Source organism: Oryx dammah, unplaced genomic scaffold (assembly GCF_014754425.2).
Source record: "Oryx dammah isolate SB20612 unplaced genomic scaffold, SCBI_Odam_1.1 HiC_scaffold_6, whole genome shotgun sequence".
Taxonomy (NCBI): domain Eukaryota; kingdom Metazoa; phylum Chordata; class Mammalia; order Artiodactyla; family Bovidae; genus Oryx; species Oryx dammah.
In genome coordinates, this window is record NW_024070190.1 from 18,643,337 (window position 1) to 18,670,816 (window position 27,480).

The following is a 27,480-nucleotide window of genomic DNA, read 5'->3' on the forward strand; positions in this document are numbered from 1 at the left end:
TGCCTGATTCTCTTCCTCTAAGAACTCCATACCCTAACTGCTCACAGTTTATTCTAAAAATATAGAGAGGTCACTTACTACATGCAAGGCTTATAAAGTACAAGCAAGGTGGGAGGGGGGTTTCAGGATGGGGGACACATGTACACCCATGGCTGATTCCTGTCAATGTATGGCAAAACCCACTACAATATTGTAAAGTAATTAGCCTCCAATTAAAATAATTAAATAAAAAAAATTTTTTTAATTGGAGAATGAAAAAAAATAATAAAGTACAAGCAAGGTGTTCAATACAATTGGGGTAAAGGCTAGAAGGAAGCACTTTGATGGCATGAAAAGAGTACTGGGAACCTAACCCCGTCTCTGGAGTAGGATCAGAAAAGCCTCCTTGAGATGTAACCTTTGGTCTACACTCTGAAAGAGGAGTACTTATCAACCAGGGGAAGTGGTGCTAGCCAAGGGTTAGAGGCAGAAGGAAGCACCTGGGTCCTTATGTGAAAAGAAGCGAACCTGAGAGGCTGAGGGAAGACTGTGGTAGCCAGAGTAGAGAGGGCATGAGACAGGCCCGCAGAAGAGAGTCAGACCAGATTCCTACCTTGTAGGTGACAGCAAGCACTTTGGTCTTTGTCCTGAAAACAGAGGGAAGCCAGTGAAGTGCTAAGTGAGCAGGTGTGTGCCACAGTAAGCTTCACCGTGTGTGCAGCAGAAAATGGGATTGTTGGGGAGAGACGACTACACAGGAGCCCCAGAGCGCTATTGGCCTGCCATAGAATCGGGAGGAATGGACAGACTGCACAGTGTTTGTGGGGTGGAGGGGGAAGCAATTAGTTACAAAAGAATGAGAAGGACCAAGAGCTCTGCGTTGTGGATGCTGGGGGTGGTTCTGAGGAGACGCCAGTTCAGCAACTAGGCTGGAATAGTGAGAATGGAGCCAGGCTTCAGGGGGGCTGTGGAGAGTGAAGTAGGGCATGAAGAGTAGGCTTCACTTAAGAAAAATGGCCCTGGCTAGAGGACAGCTTGAAAGGTGCCTGTTTTCCAAAGAGAAAGGTTTTTGTTGTCGTTTGGCATGTTGATTGGCTGTGGGCCGTGGATTCATCTTTTAAGGGCCCTAGTGGAAAATCAGCCTTAGAAGAGGAGGAATATTGTTTCCTGGGAAAGAGAGGAAGGTGGCCACAGCATCTAGTGGAGAAATTTAGACTTGTCTCGTTTCCTGCGGTGACGCAGTATGTGTGTAGTCGGGAGCACGGGTAAACACCCTGGGTTCTAGAACGGGCTTCTTCACATGCCAGCTCTGTGACCTGCGGCAAGTGCCTTAAGCTCTCTGTCTCGCATTCCTCTTCTAGAAAATGACAGTAGTACCTACTTCATGTGATAGCCATTAGGGTTAAGTGAGTCAGAGAATAATGTGGCTCTTGGTAACCACGAAAAGTAAATATAAATACTACACCAGGCAAATTCTGCAAATCCCCTAAAACAGGAGCAGTCTGAGGCACTTCAAAGAATTTTGGTTTTGCCTGCCATTCCCAAAAGGTTGCTTTTCTATGTTACCTTCTTGCGTTAAATGAGCCCTGGGGATGGTCTTTTTAAGCAAAGCATTAGACCGAATAGGACAAAGCAGTGGGCAGTACATTGTCATTTCCTAGCTCATTCCCAAAGGCGACAAAAGAAAGTCTTGTGAGGCTTTGCCAACTAACCCTTAAACTAAACGCTGGTAAAAGACTATCCTTAAAGTGATAGGAAATCCAAAATCAGGGCCAGGCCTCAGATAAGAAGCCATAGTTTTTGTTACTTGTGTTCAGATGTGAGGGCACTGGAAAGCAAGCAAGTTCTCCACCCTGGCCCAGGCTTTCCAGAACAATTAGGTATGCAGGGCAGCTCGCAGCCAGCCGGCACAGTGCCTGACCTCAGAGAGGATCGCTGTCAGCTCCAGCATTTGCATTTTCTCTGTTCAAAAGCATTTGGCACCTGGTTTGTAATTCTGTATTCATAAGCATTAACTATTCATGAAGGAAAACTGTGGGAAAACTACTAATACCATAAATCACTTTACTGGACCATTTTGGTTTTTTTATTTTATCCTCTTTGTTGGTAATGATACAGCTAACACAATCCTAAATTCTCTCTGTAAAAGTATTTATAGTCATTTTTTAACTTCTCCAGCTAGAACATTGGAGGGTAAGGGATATGGTATGAAATAAGGCACTTTATCTTATTTCATAAGGGTAACAAATTGTCTGTTTATTAAACTGTACATACTTTAGCCACTGACGTAAAATGCTTCTTGTATTTTATATTGACTTCCTATATATATTAAGACTGTTTTCTCATGTCCCACCCATCGATTTACCTATTGCACACTGTTCTGGTTGCTACAATTTTCAGTTCAGTTCAGTTCAGTCACTTAGTTGTGTCTGACACTTTTTGGCCCCATGGACTGCAGCTCGCAAAGCTTCGCTGTCCATCACCAACTCCCAGAGCTCACTCAGACTCATGTCCATTGAGTCAGTGATGCCATCCAACCATTTCATCCTCTGTTGTCCCATTCACCTCCCCACTTCAATCTTTCCCAGTATCAGGGTCTTTTCAAATGAGTTAGTTCTTCGCACCAGGTGGCCAAACTGGTGGAGTTTCAGCTTCAGCAGCAGTCCTTCCAGTGAATATTCAGAACTGGTCTCCTTTAGGATGGACTGGTTAGATCTCCTTACAGTCCAAGGGACTCTCAAGAGTCTTCTGCAACACCACAGTTCAAAAGCATCCATTCTTCGGCACTCAGCTTTCTATCTAGTCCAACTCACATCCATACATGACTACTGCAAATCTCACATCCATACATGACTACTGCAAAAACCATCGCTTCGACTAGACAGACCTTTGTTGGCAACGTAATGTCTCTGCTTTTTAATACGCTGTCTAGGTTGGTCATAACTTTTCTTCCAATCTTTTAATTTCATGGCTGCAGTCACCATCTGCAGTGATTTTTGGAGCCCCAAAAAATAAAGTCTGTCACTGTTTCCCCATCTATTTGCCATGAAGTGATGGGACCAGATGCCATGATCTTAGTTTTCTGAATGTTGAGCTTTAAGCCAACTCTTTCACTCTCCTCTTTCACTTTCATCAAGAGGCTCTTTAGTTCACTTTCTGCCATAAGGGTGGTGTCATCTGCACATCTGAGGTTATTGCTATTTTCTCCCAGCAATATTGATTCCAGCTTGTGCTTCATCCAGGCCAGCATTTCTCATGATGTACTCTGCATATAAGTTAAATAAGCAGGGTGACAATATACAGCCTTGACGTACTCCTTTCCCAATTTGGAACCAGTCTGTTGTTCCATGTCCAGTTCTAACTGTTGCTTCCTGACCTGCATACAGATTTCTTAGGAGGCAGGTCAGGTGGTCTGGTATTCCCATCTCTTGACGAATTTTCTACAGTTTGTTGTGATCCACACAGTCAAAGGCTTTGGCATAGTCAATAAAGCAGAAATAGATGTTTTTCTGGAACTCTCTTGCTTTTTTGATGATCCAGCAGATGTTGGCAATTTGATCTCTGGTTCCTCTGCCTTTTCTAAATCCAGCTTGAACATCTGGAATTTCAGTTTATGAGCTTTTTTTTTTTGAGCATTACTTTACTAGTATGTGAGATGAGTGCAATTGTGCAGTAGTTTGAGCATTCTTGGGCATTGCCTTTCTTTGGGATTGGAATGAAAACTGACCTTTTCCAGTGTTGTGGCCACTGCTGAGTTTTCCAAATTTGCTGGCATATTGAGTGCAGCACTTTCACAGCATCCTCTTTCAGGATTTGAAAGAGCTCAGCTGGAATTCCATCACCTCCACTAGCTTTGTTCATAGTGATGCTTCCTAAGGCCCACTTGACTTCACATTCCAGGATATCTGGCTCTAGGTGAGTGATCACACCATCGTGGTTATCTGGGTCATAAAGATCTTTTTGGTATAGTTCTTCTGTGTATTCTTGCCACTTCTTCTTACTATCTTCTGCTACTGTTAGGTCCATACCATTTCTGTCCTTTATTGTCCTTACTTTATGTTAAATTCCTAGAAACCCTGTTTCTCCCATCAGAAAGTACAATATACTTTATTATATATTTTCTAGGAACAAGAATCTGAAAAAGTGAGATTTATCTCTGTTGACGAAAGTATACCTTAAAGACACACTCACTTCTAATGAGTATAATTTTAAGTTTTGCGCCCTTTTTCTTTTTTTACAGGATATTAATGCCCATGCCTGTGTTACTGGTAAGCCCATCAGTCAGGGTGGAATCCATGGACGGATCTCTGCTACTGGCCGGGGAGTTTTCCATGGGATTGAAAACTTCATCAATGAGGCTTCTTACATGAGTATTTTAGGAATGACACCAGGATTTGGAGATAAAACATTTGCGGTTCAGGTAAAAATGTTTGTTACTCTCTTGAGGAATGACTGATAAATAGGCAGTAAGGTTTTCAGTGTTTTTAGATTTGCAAGTTTTAAAAATTCCGTTGGAGTACGGTCGACTTGCAGTGCTCTGTTAGTTTCTGTTGTGCAGCATAGCGATTCAGTTATACATGTATGTAGATTCTTTTCCATATTCTTATCCATTATGGTTTGTCACAGAATAGTGAATATATTTTCCTGTGCTATACAGTAGAACCTTGCTTTTTACCCATCTCATATTCACATCTGCTAATCCCAGACTCCCAATCCATTCCTCCTTCGCCCCCTCCACCTTGGCAACTACAAGTCTGTTCTCTATGTCTGTGAGTAGAAGCAGTTATCTCCTGTGGTCTCAGAGGGCTGTTTTTCGCGTGGGCGCATCCCTATGTAGCCTGCGTGGGTTTAGTGTTGTTTCGTGCGAGGGCTGTTTGTGGTGTGGGTGCCTGCCGCCTCTTTCCTCAGTGTATGCTAGCCGTTATCCCCTGGATGGGAAGTGTGAGTGGTGTTGAGACCAAAGCCTGCACTGGATATGCACCGAGGCCCCCCCTTGCTGTGCACGGCCCAAGGGCTCCGCTCTGATTTCGGCCCCACTCTGTGCATGGGAGATCCGCTAGTGCCAGCTCCAAGAGCGCAGCAAGAGCGCAGCAAGGGTGCGTGTTCCCAGTGCCTGCAGAGAAAGAGGGTGCTGTGGCAGCCCTGCCCCGTGCGTCAGACGCCCTTAACAGTGGCTCATCCTTATACTCCCGTGTCTGTGGCAGGGCCAGGCTTCTTCACACACGCTCTGTCGCAGCCATACCACACTCACTCTGTCTCCATGCAGCCAACAGCAGTCCTCCCCCAGGTCTGTCCTCTCAGCTCCGAGTTTCAGCACTCACCCCCACCTCTACCAGCAGACGTGTATTTCAGGCCAGGTGCGCTGGGTGGTGGCATGGGCAGTCTGTGCAGGTCTCTTCTTTGCCCTGCCTGCCACAGAACAGTTGTTGCTCTCTTCTGAGCCTCTGAAACCCCTTTCCTGATCTCCCCCACCTGCGAAGCGGCTTCCCAGGATACAGGACCCTCTCCCCTTCTGCAGCTCCCTTCCAGGGCTTCCCTGGTGGCTCAGGCAGTAAAGAATCCACCTGTAGTGCAAGAGACCCGGGTTCACTCCCTGGGTTGGGGAGGATTCCCTGGAGAGGGGAATGGCTACCTACTCCAGTATGCTTGCCTGGAGAATTCCATGGACAGAGGGGCCTGACAGGCCACAGTCCGTGGGGTCACAAAGAGTCAGACACAACTGAGTGATTAACAGTTTTACACTTTCAATACAGGGACACAGGTCCCATTCCACTTCCCTTTTTTTTCTTTTTTTCTTTCATCCTAAAGATCTATTAATGGAAAGATCTAAATTAATACATCTTTCTTATCCTTTTAGGTGTTTGAGGTCTAGTGATTAGTAGGTATTCTGTGAAAATTGTTCCATTCGTAGATATATTTTTGATGTATTTCTGGGAAGAGGCGAGTTCTACATGCTCTCAGTTGGAGCCTCTAGATTTGCAGTTTTTAAAATTAGATCCTTTGGATCTCTTAAGGTTTAAAATGGACATTTGCAAGGTAATACATCCTCTTAAACTATTATGTGTATACATGGTGATCCAGATTTCAGCTTTTGATCGATGTTTGATTAGTTTGCTTAGAAGAATCGAAATTAAGTTGAATGCTACTTTAAAATAAGACTTATATTCCTCCCAGTTAGTGACTTATCTTTTCATGACCATAGGACATCTGGCCATCAGGGACTGAGGTCCTAGGTAGTTGCCATTTCTTTATAAGTCAGCAAGCTGCTCATAACTGAATGTCTTCAGGACTCACTAGCAGAAATTACAAAGGATTGAGTTCTGAATTTCTTTTTTTTTTTTTTTTTTTTTTGTTTTTTGTTTTTGTTTTTGTTTTTTAAGTTGTTCAGTCATGTCCGACTCTTTGTGACCTCTGGACTGTAGCCCACCAGTCTCCTCCATCCATGGGATTCTCCAGGCAAGAATACTGGAGTGGGTTGCCATTTCCGTCTCCAGGGGGTCTTCCTGACTCAGGGATCGAACCTAGGTCTCCCGCATTGCAGGCATACGCTTTAACCTCTGAGCCACCAGGGAAGCCCCGAGTTCTGAATTTCAAAACACAGAAATTTATTATTGAAGAGAGACATGGATTCTTTTGTCAAAAGTATTTTGAGAATTACTTCTAAACTAATAGAATGTGTATTGGTCAGAATATGACTTAACCATCTGTGCTAGGACTTTGATTTTTGTTTCATGTACAACTGTTGTTCACAGGGATTTGGTAATGTGGGCCTGCACTCTATGAGATATTTACATCGTTTTGGTGCTAAATGTGTTGCTGTTGGTGAGTCTGATGGCAGCATATGGAATCCAGATGGTATTGACCCAAAGGAACTGGAAGACTTCAAATTGGTATGTTATTCTAATATCTGAGGAGTTTGACCACCTGGGTGTTATAAAGTTGAAATAAGCATTATTGAAATCTGTTTCCATTGCTTTTTTAGATTAGTTTTTATTGGGCTATAGTTGATTTACAGTGTTGCATTAGTTTCTGCTGTACAGTGAAGTGAAACAGTTATACATGTATCCACTTTTTGGGTTCTAGCCCAGGTCGGTCATTTACACGATATTGAGTAGAGTTCCCTGTGCCATACAGTAGGTTCTTACTGCTTATCTGTTTTTATATGTAGAAGTCTGTCAGTCCCAATCTTTCGATTTATCCCTCCCCCACTTCCCCCTGGGTAACCATAAGTCGACTTTCTGCACCTGTGACTCTGTCTCTGTTTTGCAGACAGGCTCGTTATGCCCCTGTTTAAATGGCACATATAAGCAATGTCATGCGTTTCTCTCTCTGTCTGACGTTCCTCACTCAGGACAGTCTCTAGGCCCATTCGTGGCACGGCCAGTGGCATTGCTTCGTGCTTTTTTTCTGGCTGAGTGATACCCCATTGTGTATATGTACCATCTCTTCTCTGTCTGTTCCTCTGTCCGTGGACATTTATGTTGCTTCTATGCCCTGGCTACTTACATATATCTTTTTGAATTATAGTTTTCTCCAGATATATGCCCAGGAGTGGGGTTGCTGAATCATACTGTAGCTCTATTTGTAGGCACCTCCATACTATGCTTCATATTGGCCATGCCCATTTACGTTCCCACCAACAGTATAGGTGGGTTCCCTTTTCTCCGCAACCTCTCCAGCATTTATTGTTTGTAGATTTCTTGTTGATGGCCATTCTGACCAGGGTAAGGTGGTACCTCATTGTACAGTTGTTTTGTTTTTAATATTTTATTTATTTATTGGCTGTGCTGTATTTTCATTGCTGTGCTTTAGTTGCAGTGAGAGGAGGCTACTCTCTAGTTGCCATGCAGGGATTTCTCATTGCAGTAGTTTCTCTTGTTGCAGCACAGGCTGTAGGGCACGAGAGCTTCAGTAGTTGAAGTGCACAGACTTAGTTGCCCCAAGGCATGGGGATTGTTCCCGGATCAGGGATCAAACTGGTGTCCCCTGCATTGCAAGGTGGATTCTTAACCACTGAACCACCAGGGAAGCCCTTCACTGTAGTTTTGGTTTGTATTTTTCTAGTAACTGGTGATGCTGAGCATCTTTGCATGTGCCTCTTGGCCATCTGTATGTCTTCTTTGGAGAAATATCTATTTAGGTCTTCCATTCATGCTTTTGTTTGGTTTTTTAATGAGCTGCATGAGTATATTTTGGAGATTAATCCCTTGTTGGTCTCTTCATTTGCAAATATTTTCTCCCTTCTGTGTGTTGTCTTTTCACTTTGTTTGCTTATGAGACTTCATATGATAGGCACTGAACATAAACATTTAAACTCTGTTGCAGCCATTAATTCTGATTTTTAATCAATTATAGCAACATGGAACAATCCTGGGCTTCCCCAAAGCAAAGATCTATGAAGGGAGCATCTTGGAGGTTGACTGTGACATACTGATCCCTGCTGCCAGCGAGAAGCAGCTGACCAAGTCCAATGCACCACGAGTCAAAGCCAAGGTGACATGATGATGGGTTCAACCTTACTAATGCGATTGAAGGTCATAGGAAAGCTCCAATGGGTTTCTTCTTTAAAAAAATACAGCTTTACTGGGATATAATTCACATATAGTTCCCCAGCATGCAATTTAAAGGGGAATTTTTTGTCTCTCTCACAGCCCTCTCCCATGCACATATCTCTGAGGCTCAGCTGCAGGGGATTTCACAGTGTTACCAGCATTTCTCTATGTTTCTAACTTTCTTGCAGATCATTGCTGAAGGTGCCAATGGACCGACAACTCCAGAAGCTGATAAGATTTTCCTAGAGAGGAACATCATGGTTATTCCAGTAAGTAAACTGTGTTTGCTGGGTTTTGTATGTACTCAGAGTCATAATTGTTTTTTTGCAAGGAATTGTGGGGAGAGGATTGTTAGTTTCCCAAGGCTTAGTGAATTTTTCATCTTTATTTTGCTTTTAAGAAAATAAAGTGGAAGTGTGGTTAACATAATAAGCCTGTCCAAAAAAAAAAAGAGAGATAGTTCACTTGGACCTGAACATTTTCTTTCAACTTCAGGCTCTTTCTTGAGTATGTATTTAGACTTCTTAAATCCAGTTATATAAATGTTAAATGTGCTAGAAATACTACTGTAACTTGCACATGTTCCTTGCTCCTTTCACTCAGAAAGCTAATGTGAGTAACATGTGCTTAAGTTTTTCAGTGGTTAAGCATGGGGTCTGTAGCAAAAGGCCATTAGAAGTTAGTGTTGACTTGTGATGCATTTTGAAGAATTCCTTTTGCTGCAAGCACTTTAAAAATTTCAGTTAAACTGAATTTCTTAAGTACAAATTTTCTGCCCCTGTCTAAGATATGTATGGGAAGTCTGAAATTTAATCTGCTTTCACACTGAGCTCTTATGTTCACTGTAAGCTTTTATTAAAACCATCATCTCATTTCTTTGTATACAGGATCTCTACTTGAATGCTGGAGGAGTGACAGTATCTTACTTTGAGTGGCTGAAGAATCTAAATCATGTCAGCTATGGTCGTTTGACCTTCAAATATGAAAGGGATTCTAACTACCACTTGCTTAGTGAGTTCTGATTATTGTATTCTCTAAGAGTAGTCTTTTGGACCATCTAAAAAGTTGGGGAAAGCTTGTATTTAATAAAAGGACAAATTTCGTTTTGTTTCTTTTTTTTCCCCAAAAAATTCCAAGATAATTCTGATATGCATCTGGGTTTTAAAAAGTAATTACAGTTTTTCTATTAAATGGTAGTTTTGGTGATACAAAATTCTGTTATTTTTCTGTTGACCAATAATGATACAGTGATATTAAGTGAGTAATAGTTACATAATTAGATTTTTTTTTCTTTTAGTTTTTTAAAATTTTTTTTAAACTGGAGGATAATTGCTTTACAATATTGTGTTGGTCTCTGCCATACATCAACATGAATCAGCCATAGGTATACGTAAGTCCCCTCCCTCTGAAACCTCCCTCCCTCCCTTCTTGTTTAATCTCAGAATAGGAAACCATTCTGTCTCATGAGTCTTAGACCAAAAATATACAATTCTTTTAGAGGTATTCAATATATGAACTCTCTAGAATGTATTTATATTCCAGTGTTTATTCTGCAAGTGTTCCCAGAACATAATCTGTAAGTTAGTAGTATATAAAGAGTATCATTTTAAACCCTGTTGATACTCATCCGTTTCTTTCTCAGGTTGCTCTTGGTAAAGACCTATCTAGAGTCAAGAATTTTTTTGCATCTTCTGATAAGAATGCTGTTTGTCTTTGACTAGAGTAGGCTTCAGAGTTAACACTAGTATTTTCCTCAAGCTAAAATAAGACCAGGACCTCCAGCTGAGCTTTACTGAGCCCACTGAGAATCTGGGTGAAGTTTTCCATCAATTCCTGTTCCTTTTTCTTTTTAAAAGAGCCAAGGAAAACCCTGGTAATGGGTGTTATGGAAACAGATCGGTGACCTAAATTCACACTTACATAGGAATTTGGCAAAGTGCTTTATTCTTTTTAGCTCAGTTTTAAATGAGTAACCCTTTTATGTCATTAGTGTTGAAGGTTTCTAAAACTATTCAGTGTAGGATTGTGAATATAGTTTGGGATTACTTTTGGTTGTATTTCATTTGTTTTCTCCTACTAGCAAAATTTTATCTTCATTTCTCGGCTTTTTGTAGTGTCTGTTCAAGAAAGTTTGGAAAGGAAGTTTGGAAAACATGGTGGAACTATTCCCATTGTACCCACAGCAGAGTTCCAAGACAGGATATCGGTGAGTGTGCTTGTGACAGTATTTTCCATACACGGCCTGCTCTCTTCTTTAGATTAGGCCAGGCAGATTAAATGGGCTTGAGGGGTGGTAATCAACATGACAATTATATGACTTCCCTTTTTATTATGTTCTAAAAATGGAGTATCTTAGTGTGAAATAATTCATGGTTCTACTGCTTTTGATACTTTTACAATATAGATGACTCAACGAGTGATTCTAACACGATTGTGAAGAATTATTGTGTACTTTGACTCTCAAGCTTTAGAGAAATAGAACTGAAAAGTAAACAGATTGACTTATATAAAGATTGAACTTGCAACATGGACACATTAAGAAAACAGATGAGAACAGATGTTTTATGTTAATTAGCTCTCAATAGAATATATTGATACACATCATAAAGAGAATCTCTTTACCAGTAAATGGCAGACATCATGAAAAAAATCACAGGAAATAGGCTGAGAAGAAATGTTTAACCTCATTGTTAAAGAAATACATATTAAAATAAGGATCCTTTAATGTATTAAACTAGCATAAACAATGGATCTTATACTCACCATGTCTGTGGTGAAGCAGTTGTACCTTTATTCTGATGACAGTGCAGAAATGTTATTAAAGTGTTCCTGCTCTTTGACACTATAATAACATCCCTTCTGGGAATTAATCCTACAAAAACAGTTCTAAAGGAGAGGAATGATTTCTGTGCATGATGTCACTGAACTGTGTGTGTAGTCATCTTCAAAATTAGGTTTGATTTAACATTCTGGTGGTGGGGGAGGGCCAGAAAATGGCTAAATTATATATCTTATGAAATAGTCCATCATAGAAAATAATTTAAGACTGTTACAACATGGGGAAATGTTAAGGGCTTTGTTTTGAACGAGACAATGTTTTTCCCACTCTGGATACTAACTGTTCTCTTCAAAGAACCTTCCTCTTCTCCACAACTATGTATCCCTTAGTTTTGGTCACTCCTTCTGGAATACCCAGACCCGCTCCCTGCTCGAGTACCATCACATCTCTGTTCCCTGAAAGTTCCCTCTGTGTGCCAGCCTGTCATCTGTCCTTCCATCCCAGGGGAGTCCCGTGCGTTCCCAGCTCCTGCCGCTGCAGCAGCTCACCCCATGTCGCAGCACATAGCCTGCCACAGCACATGGCCTGCCACAGAGCAGCCAGTGTATCAGTCTTGCAACTTTCAGATGCTTTCAGTGCTTCCAATTTTCAATTTTAAGGCTGTTTCTCACCTCTTACTGACTTATTTATTACAGGAGTTTTGTAATAAGTTTTAGCTGAAAAACAAGTTTTTGCCCCAAGCTCCTTTCCTCTAGTCTCCCCCTCCCCAGCCATGATCTGGCCCTGCCAGGACCTGTATCCTTGACCTGATCATCTTTTCACTGTCCCTCATTACCCCTATCTTCACTTAAATTCCATTCAGCATCATTACACTAACTCCCTGGTCTTGTTTTGCTTCATCACACCCCCTGTTAACACCAGAACCTGATGAAATTCCGTGCTCTGCCTCCTCCATTCCTTCCCTGTAGCAGGAGGCCCCACTGACTCTTCAAACTCTGACTTCCAGTAGGCTCTCAGTTCCCCAGCAATTAAGTTACTTTCCCCTGTCCACTCATCTTCTCATTTGCCTGGTGATTTATATCATATTTTCTCCTTTTCTCCTCCCCTGCACTCCAGTTCATGTCCTGGTATCTGTGCCCTGTTACTGTTACAGAGCAACTCTTTGTGCTTCCATCTCAGCCCGCATCTTGTTCGGGGCAACTAGATGACCTACTTTCAATTTCCAGCGAACCTTTGCCTCTTTTGCATCATCAGTTTTCCCTCTTCAGTCTTTGCTATCAATGTAACAAGTGCTTTCTTACGAAAGTATAAATCTTCCCATCACACTTGCCCTGCCAGGTCTTGTCATTTCTATCTCCTGTATAGCAAGGGCCTCCAGCCCCTGGGTACCATCTGTGGCCTATTAGGAACCAGCTGCGCAGCAGGAGGTGAGCAGCAGGCGAATAAGTGAAGCCTCATCTGTAGTTACGGCCACTGCCCATTGTTGGCACTACCACCTGATCTCCGCCTCCTGTCAGATCAGCGACGGCACGATATCCTCATAGGCACACAAACCCTACTGTGACTCGCACACGCCTCACAAGCACTCAGTGCCTGATGATCTGAGGGGCGCTGGAGCGGTGGTGCTAGCGCTGTGGAGCAGCTGCAGATACAAGTCGTCAACAGATGTGCCTGCACAGAGACCGTAATAAATCAGTGGCTTGCAGCGCATATCAGAAGCCTGTCAGCAAGTGGGGAATGATGGTGAGCTGTATACTTCGTTATGTATCACAGTGTGATAATAATAAAAATAAAGAGCACAGTAAACGTGCTTGAGTCACCCCAGGACCGTCCTTCCTCCCCAGTCCATGGGGAGATGGTCTTCCCCAAAACCCGCCCCCGGTGCCGAAACCGGGGACCGCTGCTAATCAGCATACCTCCGTAAGAGGCGCATGTGCTCTGTTCTCAGTTCTTCTATATCCGTACCTCCTATTCTGCCCAGCACGCCACCAGAACTCTTCTTGTCCAGGTAACCGGTTTGGCAGCATCGCCAAACTGTCATTTGCCATGTTGTCGTTTTCTAGTTCTCATCTCACTTCGCTGCTCACAGGTGATCACTCCCCGTGGAAATACATCTTAGCTCCCAGGGTGCCGCATCCTCCTGGATTTCTCCCTGCTTCCCTCGCCGGCCCTTCTGCTGATGCCTGTCATCACTCTGCCCTGTTAACAGTGGAAGCCCTTAGGCCCTGAGCCATTCTCAGTCTGAATTCAAAATTTTGGTGATCTTAGCGGCATGGTTTTTAAGTGTGTATGCCGTTTCCTCTGCTAGAATCTAAACTATGAGAAGAGAGAAGTTTCATTGTTTTGTTTTCTGCTGTGTCCCCAGTACCTAGAAGAGTTCCTACCACATAGTATATATACAATATTTAAATGAATGAGTGAGTAAGTGAAAGGCATAGCAGTACTCCACTTGTAAAGCAAGTGTTTCCTAATTTGGTAGAAAAAGTTTGGAATAAGGTTTAACCCATGTTTCTTAATTGATACAAATGTTATATAAATGTTTTAAATTAAGTATATCTTGCCTGAAAGAAAACAATTCTATCTCGTTGTATATTGACTTAAGAATCCTTTGTGCTCTGACAGGTGAAGCATGTCTTTGTATGGTTTTGGTTCAACTATTCTTTTTCCTAACAGGGTGCCTCTGAGAAAGACATCGTGCACTCTGGTTTAGCTTACACCATGGAGCGCTCTGCCAGGGTACGTATACAGATGTGGTTTGTGTTTCTGCTGGCTACATGAAGTGCAGCTCAGCTGTGTCCCCTCAGCTGCCCGATTGTGTGAGCAGTGACAGGAAATATCAGTCTGTTTAAATGTTCCAGAACGTGTGCTTTTTCATTCTTAAATGATGAGCGTTGTTTCTAGGGTCCTCAATATGTTTTCCAGACTTTGAAATAAATAATGCCAAGTTAGGAGGAGTGATGTTTAGCTTAGTCAGCCAAACTGGATTGCAGCTCAGTGCACATTACTCTGTTACAGCTATAGGAAGCTACCTTACTGCATAGAATTTGGTATATGTGAAAGTTTTCTTGACAACTTGATCATTATTACAAAGCCTTTCAAGCACAGTTTGAGTCCAGTTTTCTTTCTTTTTTTATTATTTTTTGATATATATTTATTTTAATTGGAGGCTAATTACTTTACTATATTGTATTGGTTTTGCCATACATTAGCATGAATCCACCACGGGTGTACACGTGTTCCCCATCCTGAACCCCCCTCCCACCTCCCTCCCCATCCCATCCCTCTGGGTCATCTGAGTACACCAGCCCCAAGCATCCTGTATCCTGCATCGAACCTGGACTGGCGATCCATTTCACATATGGTATTATACATGTTTCAATGCCATTCTCCCAAATCATCCCACCCTCGCCCTCTCCCGCAGAGTCCAAAAGACTGTTCTATACATCTGTGTCTCTTTTGCTGTCTTGCATACAGGGTTATCATTACCATCTTTCTAAATTCCATATATATGCATTAGTATACTGTATTGGTGTTTTTCTTTCTGGCTTACTTCACTCTGTATAATAGGCTCCAGTTTCATCCACCTCATTAGAAGTGATTCAAATGTATTCTTTTTAATGGCTGAGTAATACTCCATTGTGTATATGTACCACAGCTTTCTTAGCCATTCGTCTGCTGATGGACATCTAGGTTGCTTCATGTCCTGGCTATTATAAACAGTGCTGCGATGAACATTGGGGTACATGTGTCTCTTTCAATTCTGGTTTCCTTGGTGTGCATGCCCAGCAGTGGGATTGCTGAGTTGTATGGCAGTTCTATTTCCAGTTTTTCAAGGAATCTCCACATTGTTCTCCATAGTGGCTATACTAGTCTGCATTCCCACCAACAGTGTAAGAGGGTTCCCTTTTCTCCACACCCTCGCCACCATTTATTGCTTTTAGACTTTTGGACCGCAGCCATTCTGACTGGCGTGAAATGGACCTCATTGTGGTTTTGATTCGCATTTCTCTGATAATGAGTGATGTTGAGCATCTTTTCATGTGTTTGTTAGCCATCTGTATGTCTTCTTTGGAGAAATGTTTGTTTAGTTCTTTGGCCCATTTTTTGATTGGGTTGTTTATTTTTCTGGAATTGAGCTGCAGGAGTTGCTTGTATATTTTTGAGATTCTTTGTCAGTTGCTTCATTTGCTATTATTTTCTCCCATTCTGAAGGCTGTCTTTTAACCTTGCTTATAGTTTCCTTTGTTGTGCAGAAGCTTTTAATTTTAATTAGGTCCCATTTGTTTATTTTTGCTTTTATTTCCAATATTCTGGGAGGTGGGTCATAGAGGAGCCTGCTGTGATTTATGTCGGAGAGTGTTTTGCCTATGTTCTCCTCTAGGAGTTTATAGTTTCTGGTCTTACATTTAGATCTTTAATCCATTTTGAGTTTATTTTTGTGTATGGTGTTAGAAAGTGTTCTAGTTTCATTCTTTTACAAGTGGTTGACCAGTTTTCCCAGCACTGCTTGTTAAAGAGATTGTCTTTTCTCCATTGTATATTCTTGCCTCCTTGGTCAAAGGAAAAATATGGAACACTTCACGAATTTGCTGTCACCCTTGCGCAGGGCCCATACTAATCTTCTCTGTATCATTCCAGTTTTAGTATATGTGCTGCCGAAGCGAGCACTGAGTCCAGTTTTCTTAACTTCTTCTCAAGTTCAGATTCTATCCACTTGGCATTAAGTTGAAATAGCAGAGCAGATATTGATCATGGTGTTTGCCGTTAATTTTTTGAGATAACTAGCATACCGTAAATTTACCCTTTTAAAATATATAACAAAACAGCCTTTAAGTTTATTCACAAAGCTGTGTAGCCATCACCACTAACTCCAGAACATTTCCATCACCCCATCCTTAGTTCATTCACATTATTAGTGTATATCATACTTGCTTCAGATTACTAGATGTCTAAGGGGTCTAGAGATAGCTCACATCTTAAATTTGGAAGAGTAGAGTAGCACCTTCTTGTTGCCTAAACAATAGTTTGTATCAATTCCAGAGAATTAATCCTTCCCAACTAGAAGTTCTTCTACCGCCTAAGTAGTTTCTCTTTGGCTATACAAATCCAGTCCTAAAGTGGCAGCCGGGCAACCTGTACCAGGCTCACATGTACCTTGTGTGTTCATGGATCGGCTGCTGGCGTCGGGGTGATAACCACTGCCTTTCCTCCTTCCTCTCAGCAAATCATGCGCACAGCCATGAAGTATAACCTGGGACTGGACCTGAGAACGGCCGCCTACGTCAACGCCATCGAGAAGGTTTTCAAGGTGTACAATGAAGCTGGTGTGACCTTCACATAGACCAGGCTGTGGCTGACATCCTCACTGCCCTTCCACCTCTTCATCTGCAGACCTATCACAAGTTTACATGTAACCACAGAAATCTCTCTCATGACGTAATAGATAACGGACACCATTCGCAGCAAGTCAATCCAAATCAGCCCTTTAAGAAAAAAGAAATTAAGGTTAAGGGATCATATATAAGCTAATAGGTGGTCGTAGAAAATAGCTATTCCAGAGAGTCGTTTGGGCATTTTGCCTTTAAATAAGGTTTCTCCGTCTGCCTGTGCTGCCTTCCTCCATGGCTGCTTCCAGCACAGTCAGCTCTGGCCCTAGGAAAGCTCTTCTCGGCCAAGACCAGTCAGTCACTTGCCGCTTCAGCTCTGAACACGTCTGTCGGGTGCTTTGACACATGTAGGAAGCAGGTATGTGGCATTTTCAGGAGGTAGCATGGTTCTCAAGTGAGTTACTGGTATTTTACATCAGCAAAATAACTCGATTTTATAGGTTACAACAACAAAAAACAAAACTCTTTCTCTTTACGTATTTTATTCTTTTAGAAAAAGTACATGCTGCTGTAAGAAAATTGCCTTTAATCATTTAACAAGCCTAACCTTGACTCAAGCAGTGAATGCCTATAAACATAATGAATGAAAAAAGCTAGTATTTTTATAACATAAAACAGTATCATTTATAGCTTGTCAATTGCATACTGTCATCCAGCAAAAATAAAAAGCCTAGTAGAGAATTAAGTTATCTTCATACCTGCAAATGATGGAGGCTATTTTTGTTAAGGCTGTCGAAATTTACTAACCACAATTATGATATATAGTCCAAAGAATGTAGTGACCTCCTTATCATGTTAATTAATTGTTCTCTTTTGAAGATCTGTTGCATTGACTAATTGAACGATAATTCAAGTAGAGTATCCCAGAAAAAACCGCTTGGGCTCCCTCTTCGGAGTCTGGCTGGCAGCCCTGAGCATTGCCAATGGCCCCAACTCGCCCTGACTTTGTGTCCTCGTTTAGAGGCCTCATCTTTGTGCACGGCTTCGTCCCTAGTGGGCTGGAAGCAACTTGGGGTTCTGTTTTGTTGGGAGTTGTTTGGCCAGGGCCTTTGAACAGTAGTGCCCCAATGAAGTACTAGAGAGTATTTATGTAAGAATGAGCTTTTCTTTTCTTTTTTTTTTTTTAACAATAATATCCTTTTAGAAATTTCTAACTACTTTGTAACTGCATGACTTAACCTGGTGATAAAACAGTTATTAAAAAGACTACCTTTTCCAAAGCTTATGTTTCATTTCTGTGTTTTTGTATTTCATATGTTTGCCTTTGTCAGTAGATGATAAAAGTATAATTGGGTTTCTGAAATTTTTGAAACAAACACATACATAACGTATCTTTGGATTATACTGAGCAGCCCAAATTTGATTCTTGGATTCTTTTGTGTTTTATTCTATGAAACAATATCAATGGCTGTTCTCAGGGAAGAGGTTCTAGTGCTTAAAGCTGATGTACCAACATAATTTATATACCTTTTTTTATATATAAGGACTTTTTAACAAAGGGAGGTTTTGTTGATTATGGTTTTGTTTCTAATAATTTAGTCAAAGGATATAACAAGACAGAATACTAATAATCATAGTATCCATATGATTGATAGTAATCATAGTATCCGTAATCAACAACTGGATTCTAGACCTGATTCCACCAGCTTATATAGCTGGCAAATCTGGAACATAACTTTCAGCTGAACTTTGTGTCTGTTTTGTATCGAGTCTGTCTCTCCATGATTCTGAGCATCTGGTCAAGGAGTAGATAAGCCCATGGCACTGTGGTCATGGCAGGCCCTTCCCAAGCACAGTGACGTCTATTTCCATTCTAAATGCAACATTAAAATAGGGGTGGGGTGGCAGGGAAAGATGTGCAAACAAGTTCCGGAATATTTGGAACAAGACCAGGTAGGTGAGCAGAGCTCAGGTCATGTGGGTGTGGGGTGATAACTCTTAGTGTGGCCTTTGGCTGACATATTGGGAGTATTTATATAGTCATGCTGCGCCTCTGGTATTGCACGCAGATTGTTTACCGCTGAGCCACCAGGGAAGTAACACCTATGAGGTTAGTATTATCCTTATACCAAAGCCAGGCAGAGACAAGAAGATTACACACCAATATCCCACGTGTGTGTGTGTGTGTGTGTATACCTGCACTTCCCAGGTGGCTCAGTGCCATGCAGTGAAAATCAGCTGCCATGCAGGAGACACAGGTTCAGTCCCTGGGTCAGGAAGATCCCCTGCAGAAGGAAATGAAAACCCACTCTAGTATTATCACCAGGAAAATCCCATGGACAGAACAACCTGGTGGGCTACAGTCCATGGGGTGCAAAAAAGTCAGACACAGCGTGACAACCAAACGGTATATGGGAGAGATATATAAACGATATTCAATATCCTGTAATATGAGTCAGAACTGCCATCATTTAAAAGTCTACAAATAATAAATGTTGGAGAGTATGTTGGGAAAAGGAAACCATCTTACCCTGTTAGTGGAATTATAAATTGCTGTAGACATTATAGAAAACAGTGTGGAAGTTACTAAAAAAAAAAAAACTAGAGGTACCATATGGTCCAGAAATCTGTCTCGGGCATGTATCCAGACAAATCTCTAGTTCAAAATGATACATGGATCCCTGTGTTCATAGCAGCATAACAGAATAGCCAGGACATGAAGACAACCTCAATGTGCACTGACAGATGACTGGATAAAGAAGCCGTGGTGCATCCAACGGAACATCACTCAGCCACACAGAAGAACGTTTGTAGCAACAGGGATGAACCTTGCAATTACCATAGCAAGTGGAGTAAATCAGGAGGAGACAAATACCAGATCATATCACTCACACGTGGAATCTAAAATATGGCAAGTGTACATCCTGCCACACCAGAAGGCTCGAGAGAACGGATCCGTGGTTGCCAAGGGAGAGGGAAGTAGGGGAGGGAAGGACCGGGAGCTTCGGATCAGCGTGTGTGACTGCGTGTACAGGATGGATAAACAAGGCCCTACTGTATAGCACGGACCTATATTCATTATCCTAGAATAAACCATGATGAAAAGGCGTATGTGTAACTGAACCACCTTGCTGTATACCAGGAACTAACACGGCACTATAAGTCAATTATTCCTCAATTTTAAAAAATACCCCTTAGTAACAAAGACACAAAAGTATTCAGAAACCATATCCAATGGCACATAAGTATATACATCATGGAGAAGGCAATGGCACCCCACTCCAGTACTCTTGCCTGGAAAATCCCATGGACGGAGGAACCTGGTGGGCTGCAGTCCATGGGGTTGCTAGGAGCCAGACACGACTGACCTATTTCACTTTCACTTTTCACTTTCATGCATTGGAGAAGGAAATGGCAACCCACTCCAGTGTTCTTGCCTGGAGAATCCAGGGATGGGGGAGCCTGGTGGGCTGCCGTCTCTGGGGTCGCACAGAGTCGGACACGACTGAAGCGACTTAGCAGCAGCATATACATCGTACATACGTCATGATCATGTAGGATTTATCCCAGGAATGCAAGGATGGATCAACATAAATCTGAAACCTTTTTTTATGAATGAGGATGGCGCCAAAGGTTCTCCACCGAAGCTGCTGCCCTCCCAAAGCCAAAGCTACAGTAACGGCTTTGGAAAGCCAACAAAGCAGTGTTCAAAGGCATCCACAGCCACAAAAAAAGGAGACCCAGACATCACACACGTTCTGACAGCCCAAAACACTGTGACTCAAGAGGCAGCCGAACATCCTTAGAAGAGCACCCGGAACAGAAACAGGTTTGACCGCTATGCCATCATCAAGCTCCCCCTCCCCACTGAGTCAGCCCCGAAGGAAACAGACAACATACTGGTATTCATTGTGGATGTCAAGGCCAACAGCACTGGATTAAACATGCAGTGAGAAAGCAGTATGATGTTGACAGGGCTAAGGTCAGCGCCCTGATTACCTGAGGAAGGCATATGTTTAAGGGGCTCCTAACTACAATACTTTAGATATTGCAAACAAAACCGGGATCGTCTAAAATGAGTCCAACTGGCTAATTCTAAATATAAAAGTTTTCACTGTATAAAAATGAAGAAATCACTCTAATAAACCCCACTAACTGAACAAAGTGGAGAGGGGACACATAATCTCAATTGCTATGGAAAAAGCACTCGACAAAATTCAAGGCCATTTCTAAACATAAACAACATTTGTGAAAAACCTACAGCTAATATCATACACATCGGTGAAAAATAGAAAGCCTTCCCTGAAGAACAATGTCCTTGCCTTCACCCTGTTATTCTACATGATACTGGAAGTTCTAGCCAGAGCAATTAGGAAAAAAAAAAAAAAGTAATCTGAATTGGAAAACAAGAGAAACTGTTTACAGATGACACGATTCTATATACAGAAAATCCCATAGAACATACACACACACACACACACACACACACACACACGCTCTACTGGAATTAATAAACAAACTAAGTGAAGTTACAGGGCACAAGACCAATGCTCAAATATCAGTTTTCCTATGCATCAGCAAAGAGCAGTTTGTAAAGGAAATTAAGACAACAATTTCATTTACAATAGTATCCAGATAAATAAAATGTCTGGGAGGAAATAAATTTAACCAAGGAGGTGAAAGCCTTATAAAGCTACAGACCAATGGAATAGAATTGAGAGTCCAGAAGCGTCTATGGTAAACTGATTTTTTTTAACAGTGCCAACATCATTTGTATTAGTTTCCCAAGGCTGACTTAAAGTACCACAAATTGGATGGCTTAAAACCACAGAACTTTGGGGACTTCCCCAGTGGTCCAGTGGTTAAGAATCCACCTTCCAAAGCAGGGTACATGGGTTTGATTCTTGGTTGGGGATTAAGTCTGGGTCACAGCTACTGAGCCACGTGCCGCAGCTAGCAAGGCCTGCGTGCCACAGCAAAAGATCACACGTACTTTAACGAAGATCCCATGCACCACAGCAACTAAGACCCAACAGAGCCAAAAATAAATAGCTAAACAAACATTTTTTAAAAAACACATGAAACTTTATTGTCTTGTAGTTTGGGCTGCAATAAACTGAGGTGTCAGCAGGACCATGCTTTCCCTGAAGCCCAAAGGGAAGAACTTCTTACCTTTTTCTAGCTTTTAGTGGTGGCCATCAAGTCGTGGCTGGAGAAGGAAATGGCAGCCCACTCCAGTGTTCTTGCCTGGAGAATCCCAGGGACGGGGAGCCTGGTGCGGTGCCGTCTCTGGGGTCGCACAGAGTCGGACATGACTGAAGCGACTCAGCAGCAGCATCAAGTCGTGGCATTCTCTGGCTTGCAGCTGTATCATCCCAATCTCCACTTCTGTTGCCACATGGCCATCGTCCCTCTGTGTGTGTCTTCTTACAGGGACACCAGTTATACTGGACTAAGTGTCCACCTTACTCCAGTATGACCTCATCTTAACTAGTTACATCTGCAATGACTGTTTCCAAATAAGGTTACATTCTCAGGTACTGGAGGTTAGGACTCAGACATATCTTTCACAGGCAGACTCAATTCAACACATAACACCATCCAGTGGAAAAAAATAGACTCTTCAACAAAAGGCATTAGGACAACTGTATACCCACATGCAAAGGAACAAAGTATGACTTCTTCCTCACTCTATGTATAAAAATTAACTCAAAATGGATCAAAGACCTAAGGGATGAAACTATAAAGCTATAAGAAGAAACCATAGTGATAAACCTTCAGGGCCTTGAATTTGGTAATAAATTCTCATTTTTCATTTGATTTCACTCTATTTCATTCCTTTTTTATAATTTCTAACTATTTGTATTCTCTATTTGATATTGATCTCATACTTTCCTTTAGTTCTTTAGATCTGATTTCTTTTAGCTCTTCAAACCTGTTTAAAATAGTTGAAGTCTTTGTCTAGTAAGTCCATTTTCCGGGCATCTTTAGGCACAGTTTCCATCCCCCCCCACAGTTTAAATCGATCATAATTTCTTTCCTTGCATATCTTTGTTTTGTTTTTGCTGAAAACTAGACATGTTAAATAATACAAAGTGGGAACTCTGGAAATCAGATTTCACACTCCTCCCCCCTAGATTTGCTGTTGTTGAGTGTTTAGTGGCCTTTCTGAAATAATTCTAACAGTCAGTGTTCTTTGCTGCATGTAGCCACTGAAATTTCTCCTCAGTTAGCTTAGTGGTCAGCTAATGACTGGACAGAGGTTTCTTCGAGGACCTAGAATCAGTAGGTCTCCTGTCTTTGCCAAGACTCTGTGCATGCTGGGCCTCACCTTCAACACTAAGCCAGGCAGTTTACATGTTGGCCTTGCTTCTCACGTCCTGCTTGCACAAATCCTCAGGGTCAAAGATGAGAGCTGGACCTCAGGCCTTCTCAGGTCTTTACTGAACTGTGGCGTCACACATGTGCATGGCCTACATTCCCAGCAGTATATTCGGAATCTTCTAAGTATGTTGGGAATTTTCAAAGCCCCGAAAGGACATTTTAGCCCCCAGTTTTTCCTTTAAACTGATTTTTTTTTTAATTTGCTTAAACTGTTATTTACCACCTCATGCTGCCTCAAGTCCAAGGGGGCCCCTAAGCCTGCTCATTCACCAGGCTGTTTCTTTCTACCAGGAAGAGGCTCTCTTCTTTTAGTGTTTTCCTGTGTTTAGTGTAGAGCCCCCTAGAGGGCCCCAGTGGCGACTTTCTGACAAAACAGTGGTTTTGTTTTGCATCTTCTTTCTTCTGTTGTTCCTTGTTGAACACTTTAAAAGCAACATCTACAGCTTAAAAAGAGTTCATTCCAAATATCTAATCTTTGCAACTTTCTCACCATACCTGAGGTACTTTGCCCCCACCCCTACAAAAACGTCAACCTTGCCATTCTAGTGTTTTCGGGGGCCTTGGGATCTGCATCAGAGTAACATCTATAGACCTGACAAGTCCTTTCTAAAAATTCAGAGAGGTCTTCCTTTGTTTTGCTGAATTTTTTGAAACTCTTTTGCTTTGGTTCTCCTTTATGAAGTTTTGCCAAGATACATTTATTTTCTAATAAGGGCATTCTTCCTTCATTGGGTCCCAATATGGTTCAGCTCAGGGCACTGCCAAGTGGGCTTTGGGTGTGAAAGACCCTCCCTATTAAGGAAGGTTGCGATCTCTCCAATTACATAACTCTGAGAAACCCAGTGGGCTGATCATTTGCACTTAGGTTCCCTATGAGATTAGGCTTCCCTGGTGGCTCAGACAGTAAAGCGTCTGCCTGCAACACCAGAGACCTGGGTTCGATCCCTGGGTCGGGAAGATTCCCTGGAGAAGGAAATGGCAACCCTACTCGATTACTCTTGCCTGGAAAATGCCATGGACAGAGGAGCCTGGTAGGTTACAGTCCATGAGGTCGCAAAGAGTCAGACATGACTGAGCAACTTCACTTTCACTTTCCCTATGAGATAATGGGGAAGGGAAACTGTCTTCCCCTGGGAGTGGCTTCTGGCCCAAACTGAGTGCCCTGTCAGATCTTACATGATACATGATACAGACCAAGTACTTGTGCCCCAAAACCTAACATGGGATTTTCTAGTTGACCTCTATTAGGAAGGGAAGTCGTGAGTCCCAGTGTCAGAAATTGGGGCTGGGTAGGAATGATAGACGCTGCTGCTGCTAAGTCGCTTCAGTCGTGTCCGACTCTGTGCGACCCCATGGACAGCAGCCCACCAGGCTTCCCCCATCCCTGGGATTCTCCAGGCAAGAACACTGGAGTGGGTTGCCATTTCCTTCTCCTGATAGGCGCTAGACGGTTGGATATAATTGGCATAATGGCCAGAATGGCTGGGACTGCTAGCTCAGCCAGAGGAGTTAAGCTTTCACGCAACATATCCTCCCTCTCATCTCCATCATTTTCCCAATGTAACAGCACAAATGTTTGCTCACAGAGGATTTCATCCCTCTTCCCCACTTCTTCACAAAATAGCTATAGAGTCATTCAAAAGTCACTGTGCAGATAAAGTAAGAGATGAGGGTTCAAGCCCTGGGTCGGGAAGATTCCCTGGATGAGGGTATGGCAACCAACTCCAGTATTCTTGCCTAGAGAAACCCATGGACAGAGAAGTCTGGCAGGCTACAGTTCATGGTGTCACAAAGAATCAGACACAATTGAAGCGACTTAGTACACAGTCATGCACACACCAGAATTTTAGGAGCTCCATATAATTTCTAGAACATGTGTGTCAATCATCTTTACACATGATGTAAATGTGGTGTTTTTTTTCCAGCATCACCGTGCTTATTTATTACGGAGTTCTGAGAAAGAAATTGTTCAAAGTACTGCTGTGGACCTTATTTACATATGATACACTGCAAGAATTTTTATCACCTCTTATTTGACAACGCGTCCCACATAATTTAACATACCAAATGAGCCTAATTAGTTTAATATTCCTCTGAGACAGAAAGAAAACAAATAATTTGAGATGTTACAACCCCCAGGAAAACTTCAAAGTTAACTAGCTTCAAATGAACTTCATTTAGAATTTGATCTTTAGGAAGTTTATCAAAAGTATCAAAAGTTTTAACCAGTGATAAAAGATCTTTAAAAAAAGAAAAGATTTCAGTAGCAAATACAGATCACTTAAAGAAACAATTACCAAAAGGATTTTAATATTTTAAGAAAACTTTGTGCTCTTAGAGAACCAAATTCAGGTTTTGCACCACTTTACCCTTAAACTCTGCTTTCTTAAATTCAATTTTAGCTAATCCCGATCACACACAAAAAACTTTCAATGTTCTGCCTGCAAAAACCTTACACAATTTTCTATATGCATATTAATCTGTCCCTCACTTTTTCCATTCAGAACAGCTCTAGAACAAAATCACATTTTTCCCTTTAACAAAATACATTTTCATGCCTCAAGCCTTCATTGCTAAAAGACACACACACTACATCTTGCATACTGAAATACTCTCCTTACAAAACCTTAATCTCCAGTGAAAACCCAAGAAGTAATTTTAAAACTGTCAAATCAGCATTTCCTGATTGACACACTTATGCTTTAGTCTTCCTCTTCTAAGAAGGCAAAAGTTGGTAAATTTAGACATGCCTGCAATGGCCCCCCACTCCAGTACTCTTGCCTGGAAAATCCCATGGATAGAGGAGCCTGGTGGGCTGCAGTCCATGGGGTCGCTAAGAGTCGGACACGACTGAGTGATTTCCCTTTCACTTTTCACTTTCATGCATTGGAGAAGGAAATGGCAACCCACTCCAGTGTTCTTGCCTGGAGAATCCCAGGGACGGGGGAGCCTGGTGGCTGCCGTCTATGGGGTCGCACAGAGTCGGACACGACTGAAGGGACTTAGCAGCAGCAGCAGCAATTAATGTTCTAATATTTTATCCTATTTGAAATGAGCTAGAGAGTCAATGATTCTCCTCATTTGACTTAGTTTCAGGTTACAAAAATCTAGAGAGACTATTTCAGATAGACATTCCCCAAATATAATTATTCCTATGTGCTGTGCTGTGCGTGCTAAGGCGCCTCAGTCGTGTTCGGCTCTTCGTGACCCCATGGACTGTAGCTTACCTGGCTCCTCTTCCATGGGATTCTCCAGGCAAGAATGCTGGAGTGGGTGCCATGCCCTGCCCCAGGGGATCTTCCAGACCCAGGGATTGAACCCACGTCTCTTACGTCTCCTGCACTGGCAGGCGGGTTCGTTACCACTAGCGCCGCTTGGGAAGCCCAATTATTCCTATAGAATTTACCTAAATTTTACTTCATATGCCTCTATTTTATTTACTTAGAAGCTTTGTCATTTGTTATTTTTCTTGCTGACAAACTTTGTAGCAAGAACAGGTCTTCTTTGATTTCTAATAAACTTAGGTACAATAAAAGTAATAGAACTTAATGTTGACGATACTAAGCACAAATCCATATAAATCAAACCAACAAGCTTACACAAACTTTCATACTAGATATTAATTCAATACTGAATATTTCCTAGATCACATGAACACAAAATTATTCTAGTTAGAGTCTCTTATATTTGAGTATTTATATAAGTGCTTAATTTTCTTTAAGCTAATTCAATAGATGAACTCCCCAGGTCGGTAGGTGCCCAATATGCTAATGGAGATCAGTGGAGAAATAACTTCAGAAAGAATGAAGGGATGGAGCCAAAGCAAAAAAAACACCCAGTTGTGGATGGGACTGATGATAGAAGCAAGTTTTGATGCTGTAAAGAGCAATATTCCATAGGAACCTGGAATGTTAGGTCCATGAATCAAGGCAAATAGGAAGTGGTCAAACAGGAGAAGGCAAGAGTGAACATCAACATTCTAGGAATCAGCGAACTAAGATGGACTGGAATGGGTGAATTTAACTCAGATAACCATTGTATCTACACTACTGTGGGCAGAATCCCTTAGAAGAAATGGAGTAGCCATCATGGTCAACAAAAGAGTCCAAAATGCAGTACTTGGATGCAATCTCAAAAACGACAGAATGATCTCTGTTTGTTTCCAGGGCAAACCATTCAATATCATGGTAATCCAAGTCTATGCCCCAACCAGTAATGCTGAAGAAGCTGAAAGGTTCTATGAAGACCTACAAGACCTTCTAGAACTAACACCCAAAAAAGACGTCCTTTTCATTATAGGGGACTGGAATGCAAAAGTAGGAAGTCAAGAAACACCTGGAGTAACAGGCAAACTTGGCCTTGGAGTACGGAATGAAGCAGGGCAAAGGGTAATAGAGTCTTGCCAAGAGAACACACTGGTCATAGCAAACACCCTCTTCCAAGAACACAAGAGAAGACT

The 27,480-nt window shown here is 42.0% G+C and overlaps 1 protein-coding gene and 1 non-coding gene across 2 annotated transcripts in view; one reads left to right on the top strand and one right to left on the bottom strand.

Moving 5' to 3' along the window:
• The window catches only part of GLUD1 (glutamate dehydrogenase 1), a 40,052-nt gene extending 22,134 nt beyond the window's left edge, over positions 1-17,918 (top strand). Inside the window, exons 6-13 of the mRNA XM_040242159.1 lie at positions 4,220-4,399; positions 6,732-6,869; positions 8,335-8,472; positions 8,720-8,800; positions 9,419-9,542; positions 10,646-10,737; positions 13,984-14,046; positions 16,532-17,918. Of these exons, the coding sequence (XP_040098093.1) occupies positions 4,220-4,399; positions 6,732-6,869; positions 8,335-8,472; positions 8,720-8,800; positions 9,419-9,542; positions 10,646-10,737; positions 13,984-14,046; positions 16,532-16,651 (936 nt within the window). The 3' untranslated portion in view covers positions 16,652-17,918. The remainder of the gene's footprint in view (positions 1-4,219; positions 4,400-6,731; positions 6,870-8,334; positions 8,473-8,719; positions 8,801-9,418; positions 9,543-10,645; positions 10,738-13,983; positions 14,047-16,531) is intronic.
• Positions 15,873-15,978, bottom strand: LOC120865527. Its single transcript, XR_005721435.1, has one exon. It is a non-coding gene; the product is annotated as a U6 spliceosomal RNA (small nuclear RNA).
• Positions 17,919-27,480: the final 9,562 nt, after the last annotated feature.